We start from the raw sequence: 18,081 nt of genomic DNA, 5'->3' as shown, positions 1-18,081 counted from the left end.
TTCAGCCACGGATGGTTGAAATGGTGCAGGTTAAACACACATAAGAAGCAGTCACGCTGTATTAAGCAAGGCCAAGCCCCATGCGTTGGAGACTAGGTAGTGGCAGGTCAGGTATGGGGCTGGGCAAACCTCACACCTGGTCCTTGCCACTCCCCCCCCCCCCATTTCTTCAACTGGTTTTATATATTTTGCATATATATAATTAACATTCTCCCAGCTACCAGAGGGCTGATGGTAAATGCCAAAGGGGAGGGGGAGTCCAGCCACCTCCACACCACCCACTTGCTTTCTATCCTGCTGCTCTTTAATTTTTTCTGCCTGTCAACTGACCTTCATTTAAACCCAAAAACAAAACCGCACTGAGGCTCAGAACTGGAGCGAAGCACAATCCCTTTGGGGAAGTGCCCCCCTCCTGGCTGTGGGAAGGTGTTGAAGCCAGCAGTGCCATGAAGTGAGGGGGCTCCCTGCCAAGTGTCGGGGCGGTGGTAACATTTTTAGGCAGAGGGCACAGTCAGATCTCCTGGGGCTGAGGGGACTTGTGTTTGTTGCAAACTTTCCCCACCCACGTCTAAAAGAGACGAGACAATCCTCTCCCTTAGCCTCATTAGTGCTTCCAGGCTGGCAGAAGCTGGGTGCGTCATGTAAATAACTGTAAAAAAACACACACAAAACGCTATTAAATAAAATATGTTGAAGTAATCCGTGTGCCCTGGTGTCGTGGGGGTCCCCAGGCCACTGGTCTTCAACTGGTGGGTTGCAACAGGATCTCTATCGCCATGCCGATATATGGCAAAAGATAAAAGAAACCAGTCTCTAAATGCATGTTTTGAGTTAAAACAGTCCTGGATCTGAAAAGCTTGAAAATGACCTGCCCTGGGTAGACCAGCCTTTCTCGTGTGGTCCTTAGTGTGCATGAATGCAGCATGGGGAGTTGCTCCAGCCCCAATGTCTTTATGTCCCAATGTCCTAGCTCCGACTGACCATTGCTTTGCCTCCGGCCCAGATTTTGTCAGCTCCTTCTGACACCATGTTCCTTTCTTTCTTGATTAGTGAGAGCAATGGGGGCATCTGGGGATGTGATAACAACAACAACAACAACAATATTTAGCCCACTCATCTGGCTGGGTTTCCCCAGCCACTCTGGGCAGCTCCCAACAGAATATTAAACAGAATAAAACTTCAGACATTAAAAACTTTCCTAAACAGGGCTGCCTTCAGATAGTAGCAGCATGTATCTCCCCACCACACTCCCTTCCCCTGCAAAAAGTAGGAGCAAAACTCTTTTAGCTCAAATATCTGTGTAAAAATATCAGCCCTTGACGTTTTCCAAAATTGCGTTTCAGCTGTGCCGAATAGTTATCAGCTATGGAACTCGCTCCCACGGGAGGCAGTGAGGGCTTTCCAAGAGGCTCAGGCATCTGCATGGAGGAGAGCGCTCTCACTTGCCACTCTAGAGCTCATGGGCCCCAGTCAGCCTTTCGGGGGGCTTGGGAGAGCATGCACCCCGCTAGAAGGGGAAACGGACGCATCGCCATTTTAAAACCTCATTTTTCCATTCCTACTTCGTTCTCCCTCTAGACAGAGCAGGAATTCCTCTCTTTGCGACCACCTTTTACAAATTAAACCAGTTGAACGTGCTGCTGCCCAAAAATCTCATTTTGGGGTGTGGGGTGTGAAATAGGAATCTAGTCCTCAATGTTCTAGACACAAGGTTGGTTTAAACAGGAGCGCAGGATGCTGCCTTATACTGAGGCCGTCTAGCACAGTATTGCCCGCACCGGCTGGCAGCCAAAAGGCTCTCACGGATTGCAGGGCTAGGAAGCGAGAGAAGCCGGAGATTTAACCGAAGACTCCGGCGTCCCCTTCTTCGTCTACCCCGAGAGCTGAGTTGCTACTCTACCCTTTATTTTCTCTACGCATCCTGGCAGGCCACGTGGCCTAGTGGGCGTGGCAAAGGCGAAGCGCTTTCGAGACCCGAGAGCTGCTTCCCGCCCCTCCCTCCTCTGTGGAGGCTGCGCCTGCGCGTTCCGTTCCGCCCCTCGCTCTCGCTCTCGCACGCGGCGCGGCTTGTCCCGCGTCGGCCGCCGTCCGCCCGTTTTGTTTCCCGGGGAGCCAAAATGGCGGCGGCGGCGGAGCTGGAGCGGGTCCGCGTCTCGGCGGCGGAGCTGAGGAGGGGCGTCTTGGCGGCGGCGGACGCGGCCTCCGCGGGTGCGGCCAGGGGCAGCGCAGGACCAGGTGGGCGCGCCGGGCGGGGGCGCGCTGCGGGAGGGGAGGCGCGCGCCCGGGGCTTCGCTCCGTGTGAACGGGCCCGAGGGGGCGTGGCGGGGGAGGCGCGCGCCGGGCGGGGTCGCTTCCTCGCGGGCCGCCGACACGCGAGTTTGCGGGGAGCTTGTTGTCGTTACCACCGCGTGGTGGTGGTTGTCACGGTTTCCCCCGCTCGGCCGTTATTCTTACCGTGAGGGGATCGTTATCGCCACCATTGTCACCCTCATCCTCATCGTTATTCTGTATTTAATTGTATCTTCGTGGGGTTTTTCGTTTTTATTCTATTTATTCATTTGCAGCCCGCCTTTCCCTCAAGGCGGCTCACGAAAGATTAAAAACAAAACACAGCTGTGAAGCACAGAGTACGTGAAGATAATTATAGTAATAATAATATTATTTATTATTTATACCCCACCCACTGTGCATGGCTTCCAACACACATAAAAAACAGAATAAAACGTTAAAAACTTACCAGTGCATAAAATACATGCATTATATTTTAAAAACATAAAAGACCATAGTTCGGGTTTTTTTAGTGATTAAAACATCGATTCAGTTACAGGTGGGTAGCCGTGTTGGTCTGCCATAGTCAAAACAAAATCGAAAATTCTTTCTAGTAGCACCTTAGAGACCAACTGAGTTTGTTCCTGGTATGAGCTTTCGTGTGCATGCACACTTCTTCAGATACACATGCACACGAAAGCTCATACCAGGAACAAACTCAGTTGGTCTCTAAGGTGCTACTAGAAAGAATTTTCGATTTTGTTAAAACATCGATGGTGTTAGAGCGATGTTTGAAAGAAACTTGATCTATTATACTGCAAGCAGTAACAAAACAAAGCAAAAACAGCGCAGAAGGCTGTTTTTTAAAAAATAAGGACCCGCCTCATTTTGATGATGGCAAGTAGTTTTAAAGTTGTGCTTGGAGTTGTGACTGGCCCTGGGGCCTTGTGGGAAAGGGCAGTCAGTCAAGAATATTAAGAGCCGTTTCCTTAAAAAGCAGTCAGTTCCCCAAAGGCCTGTTGGAGAAAGGTCTTCACCCACCTTCCGGAGGACAGCTTTAATCTCTCTAGGAAGGGAGCTCCGAAGTTGTCTGGGGGAGCAGCAGCCACTGAGAAGCCTCTCTCCTGCGTCCACACAAAGCGTGCCTGTGAGGGTGGCAGGATCAAGAGAAGGGCCTCCCCCTAAGATTGCACTGAAAAAATGGGGTGCAAGCATGGAAGTGAAACAAACAGATGAGTGGAAAACATGCTGGCACAGAATGTGTCCCGTTTGAGACTGCACAGTGGGTTTGTGCCATATATCGGGCTTGAAATGAGGTCCCGTGGATCAAGACCCTCCCCACTATGTAATGCACTTTTTGTCCACCATCCCAAGACAGCGAACATTTAGTTCTAGCATTGGGTCGTGGCTGTTTCCTCTCACATAAGTTTCATTAAGGCTGGTGATAGACACATATAGAGCCGGATTTGCATTGATTGGGCTGTAAATCTGATTTTCAAGTAAATACTGTATGATGGGAGCTGGCTGCAAGCAGGATTCTCTCATAGTGGATGGTGGCTCACAGCAAACGGAGGACTGAGGCTGAGCGATGGAGACGTTGCTCACAGCCAGCCAGGAACTCCTCTGAAGAGCTGGTAGAACTTGAATCCAGCTCTCCAGCCTGTGGACCACATTGCTTCTCCCCTTTGCAATCTATATAGTGAAGTCCCGCCTGGAATACAAAGCTCAGCTGTCATCCTAAAGTTGTTCCTGCCGTTCAGGGGGCCAGTTTCTATGGAGTGGGTTGTGTGCTCACCTCCCTGTTCCTTGAGGATGGGATGATGGGAAGCCTGGGTGCCTTGCTGGGCTTTTGCTTTTTATTTATCGGTACTTCTTCCATTCGGGTTTGGAAACGCTGGGGTTGGGGACTCTTCATTTCAGTCTATTGTTTGCGTCCCACTTTTTCCTATTAGTATAAAAACCAAAGTGGAGAAAAGAACAGTACGGAACAAAATAAATCAAATCTTACATCCATTAAAACAAGAATCGTAACATATTGCTACTGACTTGGCTACTTGCTTTGTGCTGGTTTACAAATGTTTACTTATACAGTACTTCACTTGTACGTCTAAGGCCTGGTGGTGGTGGCCATTAGCAGCAAATGGAGCCCCTCTGTTTAGAGGCAGTATACCTCTAAGCACCCAGATCTAGGGACTAATAGGGAAAAGGTTTGTCCCATCATGACCTACTTTTGAGCTTTCTGGGGTTACCTTGGCTGGCTGCAGCTAGAAACTAGACACTGGGTGGGCCTTGGGGCTGATCGAGAAGGAGTAGTTTCTGAGTTTCTGTACTGCATGAACCACCTTTGGCCTGATCCAGCAGACTCTTCTTATGTTTTTAATTAGACAAGTTCATGGAGAAGAGGGCTACTAGCCATGATGGTTATGCTCTGCCTCCCCAGTTGGAGGCAGCAATGGTTCTGAACACCAGTGGCTGGAAACTACAGGAGGGAAGAGGTCTCCTGGGCTCAGATCCTGTTTTGGTGGATCTGGTTGGCTGCTATGAGAAGATGATCCTGGACTAGATGAGCCACTCACCTGACCCCCTAGGCTGTTCTTACGGTCTTGCGTTCTCACATTCAGCCAATACTCCAAAAGCTGAGCCATCTTTCCCCCCTGCAATCCTGTTTTTTCCCAGTGTTCCCCTTGGCTGGAGGGTTCCGGAACCCCGCCCCACTAAGGCTCTGTTGCCACGGACACTGCTTCCTCTGGGGTTCCGATCCCTGCCAGCTCAGAACACCTGAGTAGGGCCACCTGGCATTCCTGGCAGCCTTTGAGCTGGCAATGGCACAGGAAGCCAACCAGTGGGAGCCCCCTGCTACTCTCAGGATGTTCTCCCCTGTGGGAGGTCCGTTCTGGCTTCCTGAATGAATTGGCACAAAGAGGTCCCTATGGGGTGGGGGCTGCGCGTGTCATCTTTGGGCCGCCTGTGGGGAGAAGCCCGTGAAAAATACTTTGTGTCTGAAAAAAAGAGCACCTGGCAGGGCAGAGGCGGCATCCTGATGCGTCTCTGGGAAGCTTTATGGCAATACATCACCATGGAAGTGGCCGTTTGGGTGGGATGTGGTGGGAAGCGCCATGCACGGGGGGTGGGCAAATTAAAAGATAAACTCAAGTTTGTAACGGTCAATGTCAGTTTTGTGAGGTGAGCTACTTGGTGAACCCCAAAGAACTGAAGTGGGGAGGCCCGTGGGGGCCAAGAGGTTGGGTCAGAAGGAAACACACTCACGTCCGTAGGAAAATGTCCACCCAGCTCAGTATTGCCAACATTGGCTGGCAGCAGCTCTCCAGGATGTCAGACGGGATGCTTCCAGTCCTCCCTGAGCGATGGGGAGCTGTGCTACTTGAGAAATAACATTCCTGCTCTCTGCCCTATGAGAGGGTCCTGCTTGAAATGCTCTAGAGCAGTGATGGCTAAACTTGGCCCTCTAGCTGTTTTTGGACTACAGCTCCCATCATCCCTAGCTAACAGGACCAATGGTCAGGGATGATGGGAATTGTAGTCACAAAACAGCTGGAGGGCCAGGTTTGGCCATCACTGCTCTAGAGGCTCTTCCAGTATGCATTAGCAGTACTGAGTTGGGTGGACCAGCGGTCTGGCTCCGATGGGAAGCCAGTTGGCACCAGGTCTGCTCAGTCAGACGTCTTCCTCCTGACCCTGTGCTGGTCCTGCTATGCGTTGGTCACAGCTCACAGTTTCTCCTGCCTCTTTGGCTCTTGTGCTCCCACAACCGTGCCCCAGTCCCTTCTCCCTGATTTCCCCTGGTGCTTCTTATCCACTCCGAGGCTGACCATCTCTTTGTGTTTTTCCTTCTCCGCAGAGACCACAAAGGAGCCTCGCCACCGCAAGGACAATCGGCGCCCTGACCTCGAGATCTACAAGCCGGGCCTCTCCCGCCTGCGGAACAAGCTCAGCTTCTCAGCCAAGCAGGAGGAGGCCAAGGGAGGTGCCCTGGCTGGCGACAGAGGAGCTCCCCTTGCTCCCAGCAGGGAAGAGCCCCCGGCCCCTCAGGACCCTCCCAGAGGAAGCACCCAGCAGCAGCCCAATGGCCTCTTGGAAGGCACTGCCGAGGCAGGGGCCCCACAAGATCCTGGGGTCTCCCCGGAGGACTGGTGCCCCCGCATCATCCGGCGAGCCAAGAAGCCTGACCAGCAGATCTACCAGCCAGGGAAGCGCCTGCAGGTCCCCTCCAAGGAGCCCGCTGCCCCCCAGCTGGCAGCCGAGGAGCCCCCCGCAAAGGGGGAGCGGGGCGAAGAGCCCGAAGGGGACGCTGGCAAGGGCTGCAGGAAGCCAGCGGCCCCTGAGGGGCAGGATGGAGGCCTCAACCGGGAGGGGGCCAAGCTGCTCCGTGGCGGGGAGAAGGGCAGGCAGGCCGAGCGGGTCCGGAAAGGCGGTGAGGAGGCAGCTGCCCACAGCAAGGTCCAGAGCACCCCAAAGCGCTACTCGCGCTCGGACAAGCGGCGAAACCGCTACCGCACCTGCAGCACCAGCTCGGCTGGGAGCAACAACAGCGCCGACGGGGCCCGCGGGGAGGCAGAGGCCGGGCGGAAGCGCCAGGAGCCACCCAAGGAGAGGCCCCGTCCCCGGAAGCAGCTCTCTGCTTCCTCGACAGACTCCCTGGATGAAGACAAGGTGGAAGGGGAGGAGGCCGAGGCAGCCCGTGGCTCCAGCAAGGACTCGGAGGCAGCCAAGAGACGCCTGGAGCACGGCTGGCTCTCCCGGGGTGCTGGCGGGCGGGAGGCCAAGGGAGCCCCAGCTGGCAGCAGGGGGGGCGGGCGGGGGGAGCCCCCCGAGGCAGAGTGGCGCAAGCGGAAGCCCTCGGAGGCCAGCCTGAGCGATTCCACGGAGGCCGCCGAAGTCGGGAAGGGCTCTTCCAGCTGGGAGCCCCAGGGCAGGGGCCGCGGCATCCTGGTCCTCCCCGCCAACACGGACTTCACCGCCAGTGGTGCCGGCTCCCCTGAAGCCCCCCACTCAGGGCCCCGGCTCCTCTTCAGCGGCGGCCTGGGCAAAGGGACCAGGGGGAGGGGCAGAGGGGGCACTGCCCGCCGGCTGTGGGACCCCAACAACCCCGAGCAGAAGCCGGCCCTGAAGAGCCAGGCTTCCCAGCTGCACTTCCTCGACACGGACGACGAGGCGGCCCCTCCGCCCCGGGGGGACACCCGCCAGGCCCAGGCCTCCTACTACCGCTTCCAGAACTCGGACAACCCCTACTACTACGGGCGGGCGGCAGGCCAAGCCCCCTCCTATCCCTACGCCGGGTACTCCCTGCCCTATCAGGTTGGTGCCATTAATGGGGTTTACCCGGGCACCTATTACCCGCCAGGCTATCCGGGGCAGGCTGAGCCCTTCCTGTGCAGCCCCCTCCTGACTGGGCCTCTCAGCCCCGAGATGGAGCAGCAGGTGCGCAGCCTGCAGCAGCAGGATCTCAGCAAGATCCTCCGCGAAGCCAGCAACCTGGAGCAGCAGCTAAGCAACCTCCTTTCCAGGGACCGGCTCAGCCCTGAGGGCCTGGAGAAGATGGGGCAGCTCAGGTGCGAGGGCTTGGGTGAGGGTGGGTGCTGGCGGAGAGGTGGGCTTGGGGAGGGGGCTTGGCATCACAGCTGCTTTCACCTGCTGCTGTAAGAGCCAGGCAGCTTGTAGGGGAAACCACAGTGGGTGCTCTTCAACTTTCGCCGTAAGGATACGGCCTAGCTGCTGGGTCATGCCCAAAGGGGTCCATTGTGTCCACCACCCTCCTCACAGCATGCCACCAAGGGAAGGCCACAAGCAAGGGGGACCTGAGCACAACAGCTGCGTTCTCCCCATTTAAGATTCCCAGCAACTGGCCTCCAGGCGCTTAGTGAAGAGCCAGTGTGGCATCGGACTAGGTCCTGGGAGAACAGGATTCAAATCCCCTCTTAGCCATGAAGCTCACTGGCTGAGTCACTCTGCGAGTCATTGCCTCCCAGCCTAACCTGCCTCACAGGGTTGTTGTGAGGATTAAATGAGGAGCAGGAGAACCATGTAGGCCACCTTAAACTCTGCAGAAAAAGGCAGGATACTGGGAGGGCAGCGGAGGTGTAACATATATCGAGAGGCTAGTAGCCATTGGTAGCCTTGCCCTCCATTCATTTGTCGGATCCTTATGAGAACATAAAAGGGGTGAAAGGAAGGCCTTTTCGCAGGTCATTATTGCTTTTATATTCATTAGTTGTATTTTGCATCTGTGTGTCTTAAAGTGACTTACGCAACAAAAACAAAGACATTAAGATCAGTTAGAAAAACAGCAGTAAACAAAATCTAAAATACTGGTCCAAGTCCTATTCTCTCTTCTTAAAGGATGAGCACAACCACCAAGGTCACAGACGTATCCAGCTGCCCTCCCAGTTAAAAACCAGAAGCCCAGGCAAATAATGTATTTTGCCTGCACTCCAAAACAGGGCATTGCTAATGAATGGGGTTCATTGTCAGAAGATGTCCACGGAGGCTTTAAAAGGGGGTTAAGCCGGTTAGCGGAAGACGAGAAGTCCTTCTGTGGAATCTCTCATGGAGAGGCAATCGGCTGCTTTTGCCTGGGGAGTCAAACAGTTGGGGGTGCGCTATTATGGACTTCCCAGAAGAGGCCTCTGGTTGGCCGTTTTGGGGAAAATGGGGTGCTGAACTTGGGCGAGTCTTTGGTCCAACTCAGTCACCGAGCTCCTCTTATATTTGCCCCAAGTCTCACTGTGGGTCTGAGTAGAGTCCTCTGGAAGAGATGAACTGTGTGTGGGGGGGGGGAGTGTTTGAGGCGGAAGCCCCTGGGCTTAGCTGTGCTCCTTTCCAGGGTGGAGATGCTGCAGCTGTACCAGCGCTGCTTGCTGACTGACATCGAGTTTGCTGACGCCCAGAACGTGGACCAGCTGCTGTGGAAGAACGCCTTCTACCAGGTGATTGAGAAGTTCCGGCAGCTGCTCAAGGATCCCCTTGGGGAGAACGCCCAGGAGATCCGCACCAAGCTGCTCCAGATCCTGGATGAGGTATGGACGCCTGAGACTGAGCCAATGGCCTGGCGCCAGGGGCGGGGGGAGGGCACTGTCCCAAGGGTCGTGGGAATACGCCTGACCCCAAATAAGGTGGTTTTAAAAACACACAGAAATCAAAAGCTTATGTTAGCATGATGGCCCCCTTATGTAAGGAAGAAAAAGCTGTGTCTGTCCCCCAACACACAGCAAATAGTGCGTAAAGTCAGAAATGTTTTGCAGCCTAGCCTTGCCCAACCTGGCACCCCTCTGGATATTTTGGACTACAACTCCCATCAGCCCCAGCCAGCATAGCCATTGGAGCCCAAACTGTCTGGAGGTCAACAGGCTAGGCCAGGCTGCCGTAGCCCTAGCAAAACCTCCTGATATGCCCTCTGCTCTGTCCCCAGCAACCTGCCTCTCAAAACCAGCTCCTGGGGAACCACAAGTGGGGAGAGCTCAGTTGTTGCCCTCAGCTCCTGCTTGCGCACTTCCCTTTGGGGCGTCTGATTGGCCACTGTGAGAACAGGAGGCTGGACTAGATGGGGCCCCTTTGGCCTGATCCAGCTGCTGTAGGGCTCCTATTACATTTGTACTGATGGCTTTTTTTAAAAAATAATGGGACATTCACAGGGGTGGCTAAGCCTGCCTTCTCTCTGCTGTTGGAGGCAGTATGCTTCTGAATCCAGTTGCAGGGGCTGACAAGTGCAGGGAGTCCTGCTTGTGGACTTTGCTTGGGGGGCATCTGGTTGTCTGCTCTGAATAGGATGCTGGACAAGCTGAGCCCCCTTTCACCATATCCAGCTGCATGGATTTCTGATGTTCCGATGACTTCGGCTCCAAGCTGTTCACGAAACGTCCTGTGGCCCACTGACGAGTGCTGAACGCACAAAGGCTCTGGGTCCCTTCCCACTTTATGGCATAAACAGCCTGTGTTGGGTGATTCCGAGGCTGCACTCTTGTTTGTGGGCACCCAGAAGGACCGTGGTGGAATCCCAGGAGTTGGTTAGTGAACCAGCTCGTCCCCAAGTCTCTTACTGGTGGCGGTGGGGGGACCCAAGGAGGTCAGGACTGCTCTGAACTGGAGGTAAAATTGTAGACTAATAGAATTGGAAAGGAACCCAAGGGTCATCTAGTCCAGCCCCCTGCAATGTGGGAAGCACAGGTGCATTGGATGCTGACAGGCTTTGAGTCAACTCCAGCAGGGCTCTTCTTACGGGTGCTGTTATTCCATCAGAAGATTCTGAATCCGGGGCATGTGTTCTTCAAATACTCCTGCCACGTCCTCTCTGTCTCTCTCTCTCTCTCCCATCCCTTTTCACTTTCTCTCTCCTGGGTCTCAGGGCAGCGATTTCTTCGACAGTTTGCTGCAGAAGCTGCAAGGGACGTACCAGTTCAAGCTGGAGGACTACATGGACGGCATGGCTGTGCGCAGCAAGCCCCTGCGGAAGGTGGTGAGTCCTGGCCAGGGCCTGGGTGTGTCAGAGGGAAGCTTTGTTGATCAGGCCCTCTGGGGTCCCTGGAAGACGGATGGTAAAGGAGACCTCCCCTTTGGGCACAGGGGAGCTCAGCGATTTTCCCTGGGGAAGGAAGCAGGCGTGCTGAAGCCTGGCTGTGTCTCCGTTTTAAGCTGGAGATCAAATCTTCTTTTGCCCCTGTCAAAAACAAACTAGGATGTGTGTGGTGTGTATGTGTGTGGAGTCCTGTCTTTTCCCATCACTCGGCAAGGGGCAGGTGCTCAATCTTGCAAGGGAGGCAAGGAACAATGTCACAGCCAAGACCTGTAAAGAGGAAATTGGCTTCATTTTAAAAATGTGTGTGTGTGTATGTTTGTTGTTGTTGTTGTTGTTTGGGTTGCAAATATCCTTTGGAACGCTAGACTTGCCACTGACAGCCTCCATCTAAAATATGAGGGAAGAGTTTTTGGATTCCGGCAGAGGCCTCTCCGCAGCTCTCCCTCCCTCCCTCCTTTGCTGCCGGGTTGTTAAGCAGCAACGGATGGGCTTGTTTCCTCTCCCCCAGGTTAAATACGCCCTCATCAGCGCCCAGAGGAGCCTGATCTGCCAAGGAGACATCTGCAGATACCGAGAGCAAAGCAGCGACACAGCCAACTACGGGAAGGCACGCAGGTAGGGAGGGAGGAGGTCCTGGAGGGCATCTGCCTCTCTGCGTCATATGCCAGGCCCCTCTGGAGGGGAAGGGACTGTGTCACTTCCTGGGATAGAGCACCTGCTTTGTGTCCAGAAGGCCCCAAGTTCAGGTCTGGCTGCAACTGTCCCTATTCAGAGACCCTGGAGAGTCAGTGTGGACAATACTCAGCTGGTCCGACTCAGTACAAGGCAGCTTCCTACAATTTTCTGTCTTCAGGAAAGGGCTGTAGCTCAGTTGCAGAGCACCTGCTTTGCATGCAGAAGGTCCCAGGTTCAATCTCCAGTCAGGGCTGGGGTTGTTCCCTCTCTCCTTCCAGGAGCCCGCAGTCTAAACTGTGAGCAGGTGCAGTTACAACATACTTTTGGGACTTGGTGCCAGTGGTGGGGAGGGGGATAAGCCAAGGTCTGGATAACACATGTCGGTTTTGAGAGGAGAGAGAACCATAGCACCCCAGAGGGGTACTTGGGGAACTTCCTTGCATGGGACAGGGTCCACACTTCAGATATGCCTGCAATTCCAGCTCCCCAGTGGCATCTCAAGGTAGGGGGAAAGAGACTCCTTCCTGAAACCCTGGAAAGCTACTGCCAGTCAGTGCAATGATACTGAGCTAGTTAGAGTCTGGGTCTGACTGGGAATTGGCCAGCTCCCTCTGCTCTATTGGCCCTGCTGGAGATGAGGGCTGAGTCTGGGGCTGCCTGAAGGGTCACGGTGTCCCCATCTCTGCCACAGCCACTGGCAGGACCTAGGAGAGGACTCTGCCAGTGGCAGCCTCTCCCCTCCAGGGTCTCCTGCCCCAAAGCAGCCTAGCCTGCCGGTCACTCTGCTCTCTTGCCTCCCCAGCTGGTACTTGAAGGCCCAGCACATCGCCCCCAAGAACGGACGCCCGTACAACCAGCTGGCCCTCTTGGCTGTCTACACGGTAAGAGAGATGCAAAGAGGGAGAGAGCCAGGGTGGTCCAGGCCCAGGAGGGTTGTGCGCCTCACGGCTCGCTTCACTCGGGAAAAATGCTTACTTTTCTTAATTATTTTGCCAGTGTTTCAGATGCATGGCAGCTATTTCCCAAATTGTTAATATTTCATTAGACGAATTAATTCAGCTGTCAAAAACAATTATTAGCAGACTTTATGAAAACGTGGGCATCACTTCTTTTTCACTTACTGACTGAAATGGAGAATTCCTCAAAAATCTGGCAATAAGGTTCATTAGGTGTACAGAGTTTGCTAGCTTTTTATTCCTGCAGTCTGACCATACAAGCACAGCTTCTGGTCCAAAGATCTGAGGGTGCAGCAAGTACCCCTTCAGGACAGAACCCCTCCTTTATTTTCAGGCCTCTTTACTTAAAACCCATTGCAAGTGCCTTGTCTTGAGGAAGCTCCACGTCTGTGGACATAAATTCGCTGGGTGAGGGTTATCATGGACAAATCGTACATCATGTAGATAGACCATGGCACTAGGAAGGCGTGTCCTTGTTCTGGTGGAAGGCTAACCAATGATTAAATTGATTTTTGAAATTTAAGTTGGCATGAGTTTTCATGCGGTTTTAGCCTGTCGTTATCTTAACTTTTCAAAAAGTCTTAAATTACTGTTGCTATTTTTTTCTTGTTGATAATTTTCTTGTCCCCCCCTTTTTATAAATCCCTTTGTTTTTTTAAAGCAAGGAGTATCTAAATGTTATTAAATTAATTAGACCAGCTGCTGGGTAGCCAAGGTTTGTGTGCAGAATGTCCCGGCTTCAATGCCTGGCAAGACTGGGAAGGACTCCCTGCCTGAGACCTTAGAGAGCCACGGCTGCCGGTCGGCATAGACAGCACTGAGCTAAGCGGACCCAGTGGTCTGACTCTGTATAAAGCAACTTCCTCTGCTCTAAAGGATGCAGCCCTAGATGTGGCTGAGTCACATCTGTGTGACTTTGTCAGAGGCGGGGCTTCCTGCTCCCCCCTCCCCCCAGATCAGCGTAAGGGGTGTTGGAACAAGGTGCCCAGAAATATATATGGCAGTTATTAAGAGCCACACACTTCATTTCTGATTGAGGTCCTTATTAGCACCACTGGAAAACAGAAACGCTCTGTGTCAGTCTTCCCCAACCTGGCGTCCCTCCTGATGTTTTGGACTACAACTCCCAACAGCGTTGGATGGGACTGATGGGCGTTGTAGTCCAAAAACGTGTTAAGGTTGCAGGGTTGGGAGAGGCTACTCTCCATTCTGTTAGCTAGCAGGAGTTCCTTTGTAAGAGAGTCTAGAGCAGTGGTTCCCAAACTTTTTCAGGGCCCCAAGCCCTTGGTTCCAAAACTCATTCTCAGGACCCCCTACCCTATAAAAAGCACCATTCACAATTTGCACCACCCACTAAGGAAGATAATAACACAATGAATTTTACTAACGAATATCATGTGAAAACTATTTTTTACGCATCCTTACAAGAACATTTATAGCATAAAGTATTTCTATATAATTATTCACCAAACAAGCACAAAGCTTCACCTACCACAGGCATACGGTAACTAAGACATAGGAAAATTACCGATCATTGGCCATCTTACGATAACTCAGAATTGTAAATACAGACCAATGTAGCTAAAAGAAATAGCAGTAAAACTTTGACTAGAAGGCTGCTCACTAGCTCCAATGGTTCTGCTCTGCCTCCAGAGGCAGCAATGCTTCCGGGTGCCACTTGATGGAGATTACAGGGGGGGAGGGGGCTCGAATCCTGCCTGCTGGTTCCCTACAGGCAACTGTTCAGCCACTGCCAGAACAGGATGCTGGGCCATTGGCTTGATCCAGAAGGCTCTTCTTATGTTTTGCCCCTGGCAAAGACCTCAATCCTGTGGGGCTTGGGCTTGTTGCAGACCTAGAAGCTTCACCTGCCCCTCTCCTTCCATTGCCACCTCTCCTTTATCAGCAAGAAGGAGGCTCTTCCCTTTGGATCCCCCTCCTAATCGCCCCTCTGTAGGGTACTGTCTTGTAAGGGGACCTTCCTGTTGTTGTCTCCGCAGAGGAGGAAGCTGGACGCAGTCTACTACTACATGCGCAGCCTTGCTGCCAGCAACCCCATCCTCACTGCCAAGGAGAGCCTCATGAGCCTCTTTGAGGAGACCAAGCGGAAGGTAAGGGGTGGGGTGAGGGCTCCGGACCCCTTTCCTTGCCCCCAGCCTCCCTCTCTGCCCCGGAGCACCCACCCTGACCACAGCGCCTCCCTCTCCCTCCCTGTGCAGGTGGAGCAGGTGGAGCAGAAGAAGAGCCCCAGCCGGCAGAGTAAAGGCAAGAAGTCGGCCTTCCGGCCTTCCGGGGATGATGCCACCCGCCTGGAGCTCTGGATCCACCCCTCGCACCCCCGCACCAGCCAGGGGCACGAGTCCGGGCGGGACTCGGAGCAGGACAACGGCCTCGGCAGCCTCAGCCCCAGTGATGTGAGTACCTTCCACGTGGCTGAAATCTGTGTAGCGTCATGTAAAGAGCATTGCCCCTTGCGGAATTGGTTTGGTTATTGCATTTATGCCCCGCCTTTTCCTCCCAGGAGCTCCCAGGATTCCCCGCCCTCCTCGTTTAATCCCCACAGCAACCCCATGAGGTGGGTTAGGCTGAGGGACTTGGGCTGAGCTTTGTGGCTGAGTGGGGACTTGAACCCTGGTCTCTCCCAGGCCTTTGTCCACTGGCACTCTCACCGCTGCACCACACAACTTCCCAGGATGGGGAGATGAATGTGTATACATACGGGTACAAGTCGGCCGAGAGGAGCTTCTGCCGCCAGGCTCCCTCTGGCCACTGGATGGCGCTGCTCTTCTTGCTATGCAGGATGGGCTGACATGTTGGGGGGGGGGCAACCCTCTCCCGCTGAAATGCTCTGCCCTGTGCAGCTCACAGGGGAACTGGAGCCAGCAGAATGCAGAGGGAGGGGGGTCTGTCTGTGGCAGGGGTGTTCCTGGCCCCTTCTCCCTTCCCACCCATCCCCATCCCGAGCTGCCTTGGGAGAGTGTCTTGCGTAGCCCGTGGGGACAAGGCCAAAGTCACGCGGGTGCTCTGGTCCCCGGTGGGGCGGGAGGGGCTCCAAGCTGCGGAGGAGGCAGGCTGTCCGCAGGATTAGGCCAACCCCAGTCAACTGGGACACGTGCGGCCTTCAGGCACTCTTATTCTGAAACCCCCCCCAGCTCAGAATAACTTCCTTTGCTAAAGGTGTTTCTTCCCGTTAAGTGTTTGAGGTGACTTTTGGCACAGAGAAGCATTTAACGCACAATTCAGTAGCAATAATAACAACAGCCGTGTTGGACCAGGACCTGGGAGAGACCCAGGTTCAAATCTGCCCTCTGTCATGAAGCTTACCGTGTGACCTTGGAAGACAGTCACTCAGTTTCAGTCTGACCCTACCTCACAGGGTTGTTGTGTGAATGAAGTGGGAGGTGGGAAGGAGAACTGTATGGCCACCTTGAGCTCCTTGGAGGAAAGAAGTGTGCAGTTTGAAGCATTGGAAAAGGAGAAGAAGGTGGGATGTAAATGTAATAAAGAATGATGATACAACTTGCAGTGATGGATGGGGGGTGGTTCTTTTTTTTGGGGGGGGAGTACCTTGGCCCTTCCAGCCTTTGGAACGACAGTGTTAATTAAGCAATGGGCTGACATTTTGGGTAGGTGGGCTGCTTTGCGGTGGGTGCTTTGGCCTGAGAGATCCGGGGCCTTGCCAATATGTTGCCCTATTCCAAGTAGCAAAGGGGCAGGTTGGCAGGAAGGAGGCCAGCAGAGGGTCAAGGGAGGCACATTGGCTGAGCTGGGCAAGAAGGGCTGGTGGCTCCTATTCCAAGTCAAACTAGCTCAGTGTTGCCTACACGGACTGGCAGCAGGGTTTGGGGCAAGGAGCATTTCCCAGCCTTTCTTGGAGATGCTGCCAAGGATTGAGCCGGGGACCTTCTGCATGCCCAGCAGATGCTCTCTGCCCCGACCTCTAGCCCTTCTTCTGCCAGAGCTCAGCTGCCTCCTTCCAGGCCCATCAGTGTCACACAGGAGTTGGTGCTCAGCTGTCACTTTAAGCCTTTCGCCCGTTGGGCTCATGGAGGTTCCCTGGGGTGCCTTGGCAAGTGGGCTTTCATAGAACCATAGAATTGTAGCGTAGGAAGGTGCTGTTTGTGGTCATCTCGTCCCGCCCCCTGCAATGCAGGAATCTCAGCTAAAGCATCCCTGACAGATGGCCACCCAAGCTCTGCTTAAAAACCTCCGAGGAAGGAGAGTCGACCACCTCCCAAGGGGAGTCCCTTCCACACTCGAACAGCTCTTACTTCATAGCACTGGAGCCTGGCCTCGAGGGGGGCTCCCCTTCACCCCCCCACCTGCCTAGACTTGCATGTTCCTGGGATCCCACTGACTCAGGGTCACCCTGTGGGTGCCCTGCTGTGCCAGGCCTGCAGAGAGCAATTGCTGAAAGCCCTGGAGGTTGACTCAGCGAGCGCTGGGGGGTTCCCCCCTCCGTTCTGTTTCTGAAGCAGGTTCCCAGGCGAGAGAGAGAGAGAGAGAGAGAGGCTCCGCTCCCCCCAGCCTCCTTCGCTGGTGCCGTGACGGGCAACCCAGAGCGCTGCTGTGTGTGCTGCATCTCTCTCTCTCCCCCCTCCTCCTCCTCCTCGAGCTCCTTTGACCCGGTCACCAAAACCACCCCTCAGCTTTTATTTTTACGCCGGTCCCGTTTTTGTTTCGAGCCCTGAGGTTTGGTCTCTTTCCTCTAACGGAGAGAGAAGTTCTCCGAGGAGGAAGCCGCGGGTGCCAGGCTGCAGTTGGGCTGGTTAGACGCGGAAACCACATGCCCAGCCCCCGCGGGCTTGGGGACGTGACTCTCGGCACGCAGCGCCTGGCTCACCCCCGTCCCCTTCTGCCTCCCAACCACCAGCTGCACCCACCCCTCCTCCCTGGTTCTCTGCGTCTCGGGAGTGAAAGAGGCTTTGGGGGAAACTGTCCCACCAAGCGCTGCTCCTGCTCCCTGCTGGGGCTGAGCTCCCTGCTGCCTGCAGCCCTCTTCAGGGCAGCCTTGCGTGGAGCCTGCCCCCCTTCCCCTTCCTTCCGGCCCCACTTGACCTTTCGCTGCCACCCACAAGGAGGCCGGGGTGAGGCGAAGCGAGAGTTTCCAGGCACGCAGAGGCCAAAAAAAAAAAGAAAGAAAAGAGGCTCAGCATCATAATTTTAAAAGAGGGGAGAGAAAGCAGGTTGCTGTGACTACTGGGGAGCTGGTTGGCTGGAGAGGTGGGCCGCTGGGCATGGCAGGAGGGTGCCAGGCTCCCTTGACCCAGGAGAGGATCAGGCAGGATCCCATTCTGCAGAGGCCCTCAGCTCCAAGGCTGTGCAGGCATTTTTTGCAGCCAGTTGCATTGTGGTTGCTGGTGTGTGTGTGTGTGAGTGTGAACTGAGAAACTGTCCCATTTTTGTGCCCTGGTTGTTGGCTTATATTTGCTCATTTCTTCTCTGCATCAACTTGTGGGCAGTACTCTGTAGATCACAGAATCCCTCCCCTCTGTAGCCACAGCCACACAGAATCCTCCCCATTCCCTCTCTGGCTTCTGAATCCATTCCCTCCCTCAGTGTTCCCCACATGCACCCCAGTTTATCAATAACCATCAGGACTAGGAGCCTATTTTTTCTTTTGAAAGAAGGAACCAAGAGGTTTAGGATATT

General features: G+C 54.3%; 1 protein-coding gene across 1 annotated transcript in view; it reads left to right on the top strand.

Annotated features, from left to right (window-relative positions):
• The first annotated feature begins 2,085 nt into the window (after positions 1 to 2,085).
• The window catches only part of SMG6 (SMG6 nonsense mediated mRNA decay factor), an 84,122-nt gene continuing 68,126 nt past the window's right edge, over positions 2,086 to 18,081 (top strand). Inside the window, 8 exon segments of the mRNA XM_033172400.1 lie at positions 2,086 to 2,235; positions 6,128 to 7,838; positions 9,110 to 9,302; positions 10,628 to 10,738; positions 11,307 to 11,413; positions 12,276 to 12,354; positions 14,430 to 14,540; positions 14,649 to 14,843. Of these exon segments, the coding sequence (XP_033028291.1) occupies positions 2,118 to 2,235; positions 6,128 to 7,838; positions 9,110 to 9,302; positions 10,628 to 10,738; positions 11,307 to 11,413; positions 12,276 to 12,354; positions 14,430 to 14,540; positions 14,649 to 14,843 (2,625 nt within the window). The 5' untranslated portion in view covers positions 2,086 to 2,117.

This window comes from Lacerta agilis, chromosome 15 (assembly GCF_009819535.1).
Source record: "Lacerta agilis isolate rLacAgi1 chromosome 15, rLacAgi1.pri, whole genome shotgun sequence".
NCBI classification, from domain to species: domain Eukaryota; kingdom Metazoa; phylum Chordata; class Lepidosauria; order Squamata; family Lacertidae; genus Lacerta; species Lacerta agilis.
Note: the sequence above shows the minus strand (reverse complement) of the source record. Positions and strands in the feature narration are given on the sequence as shown.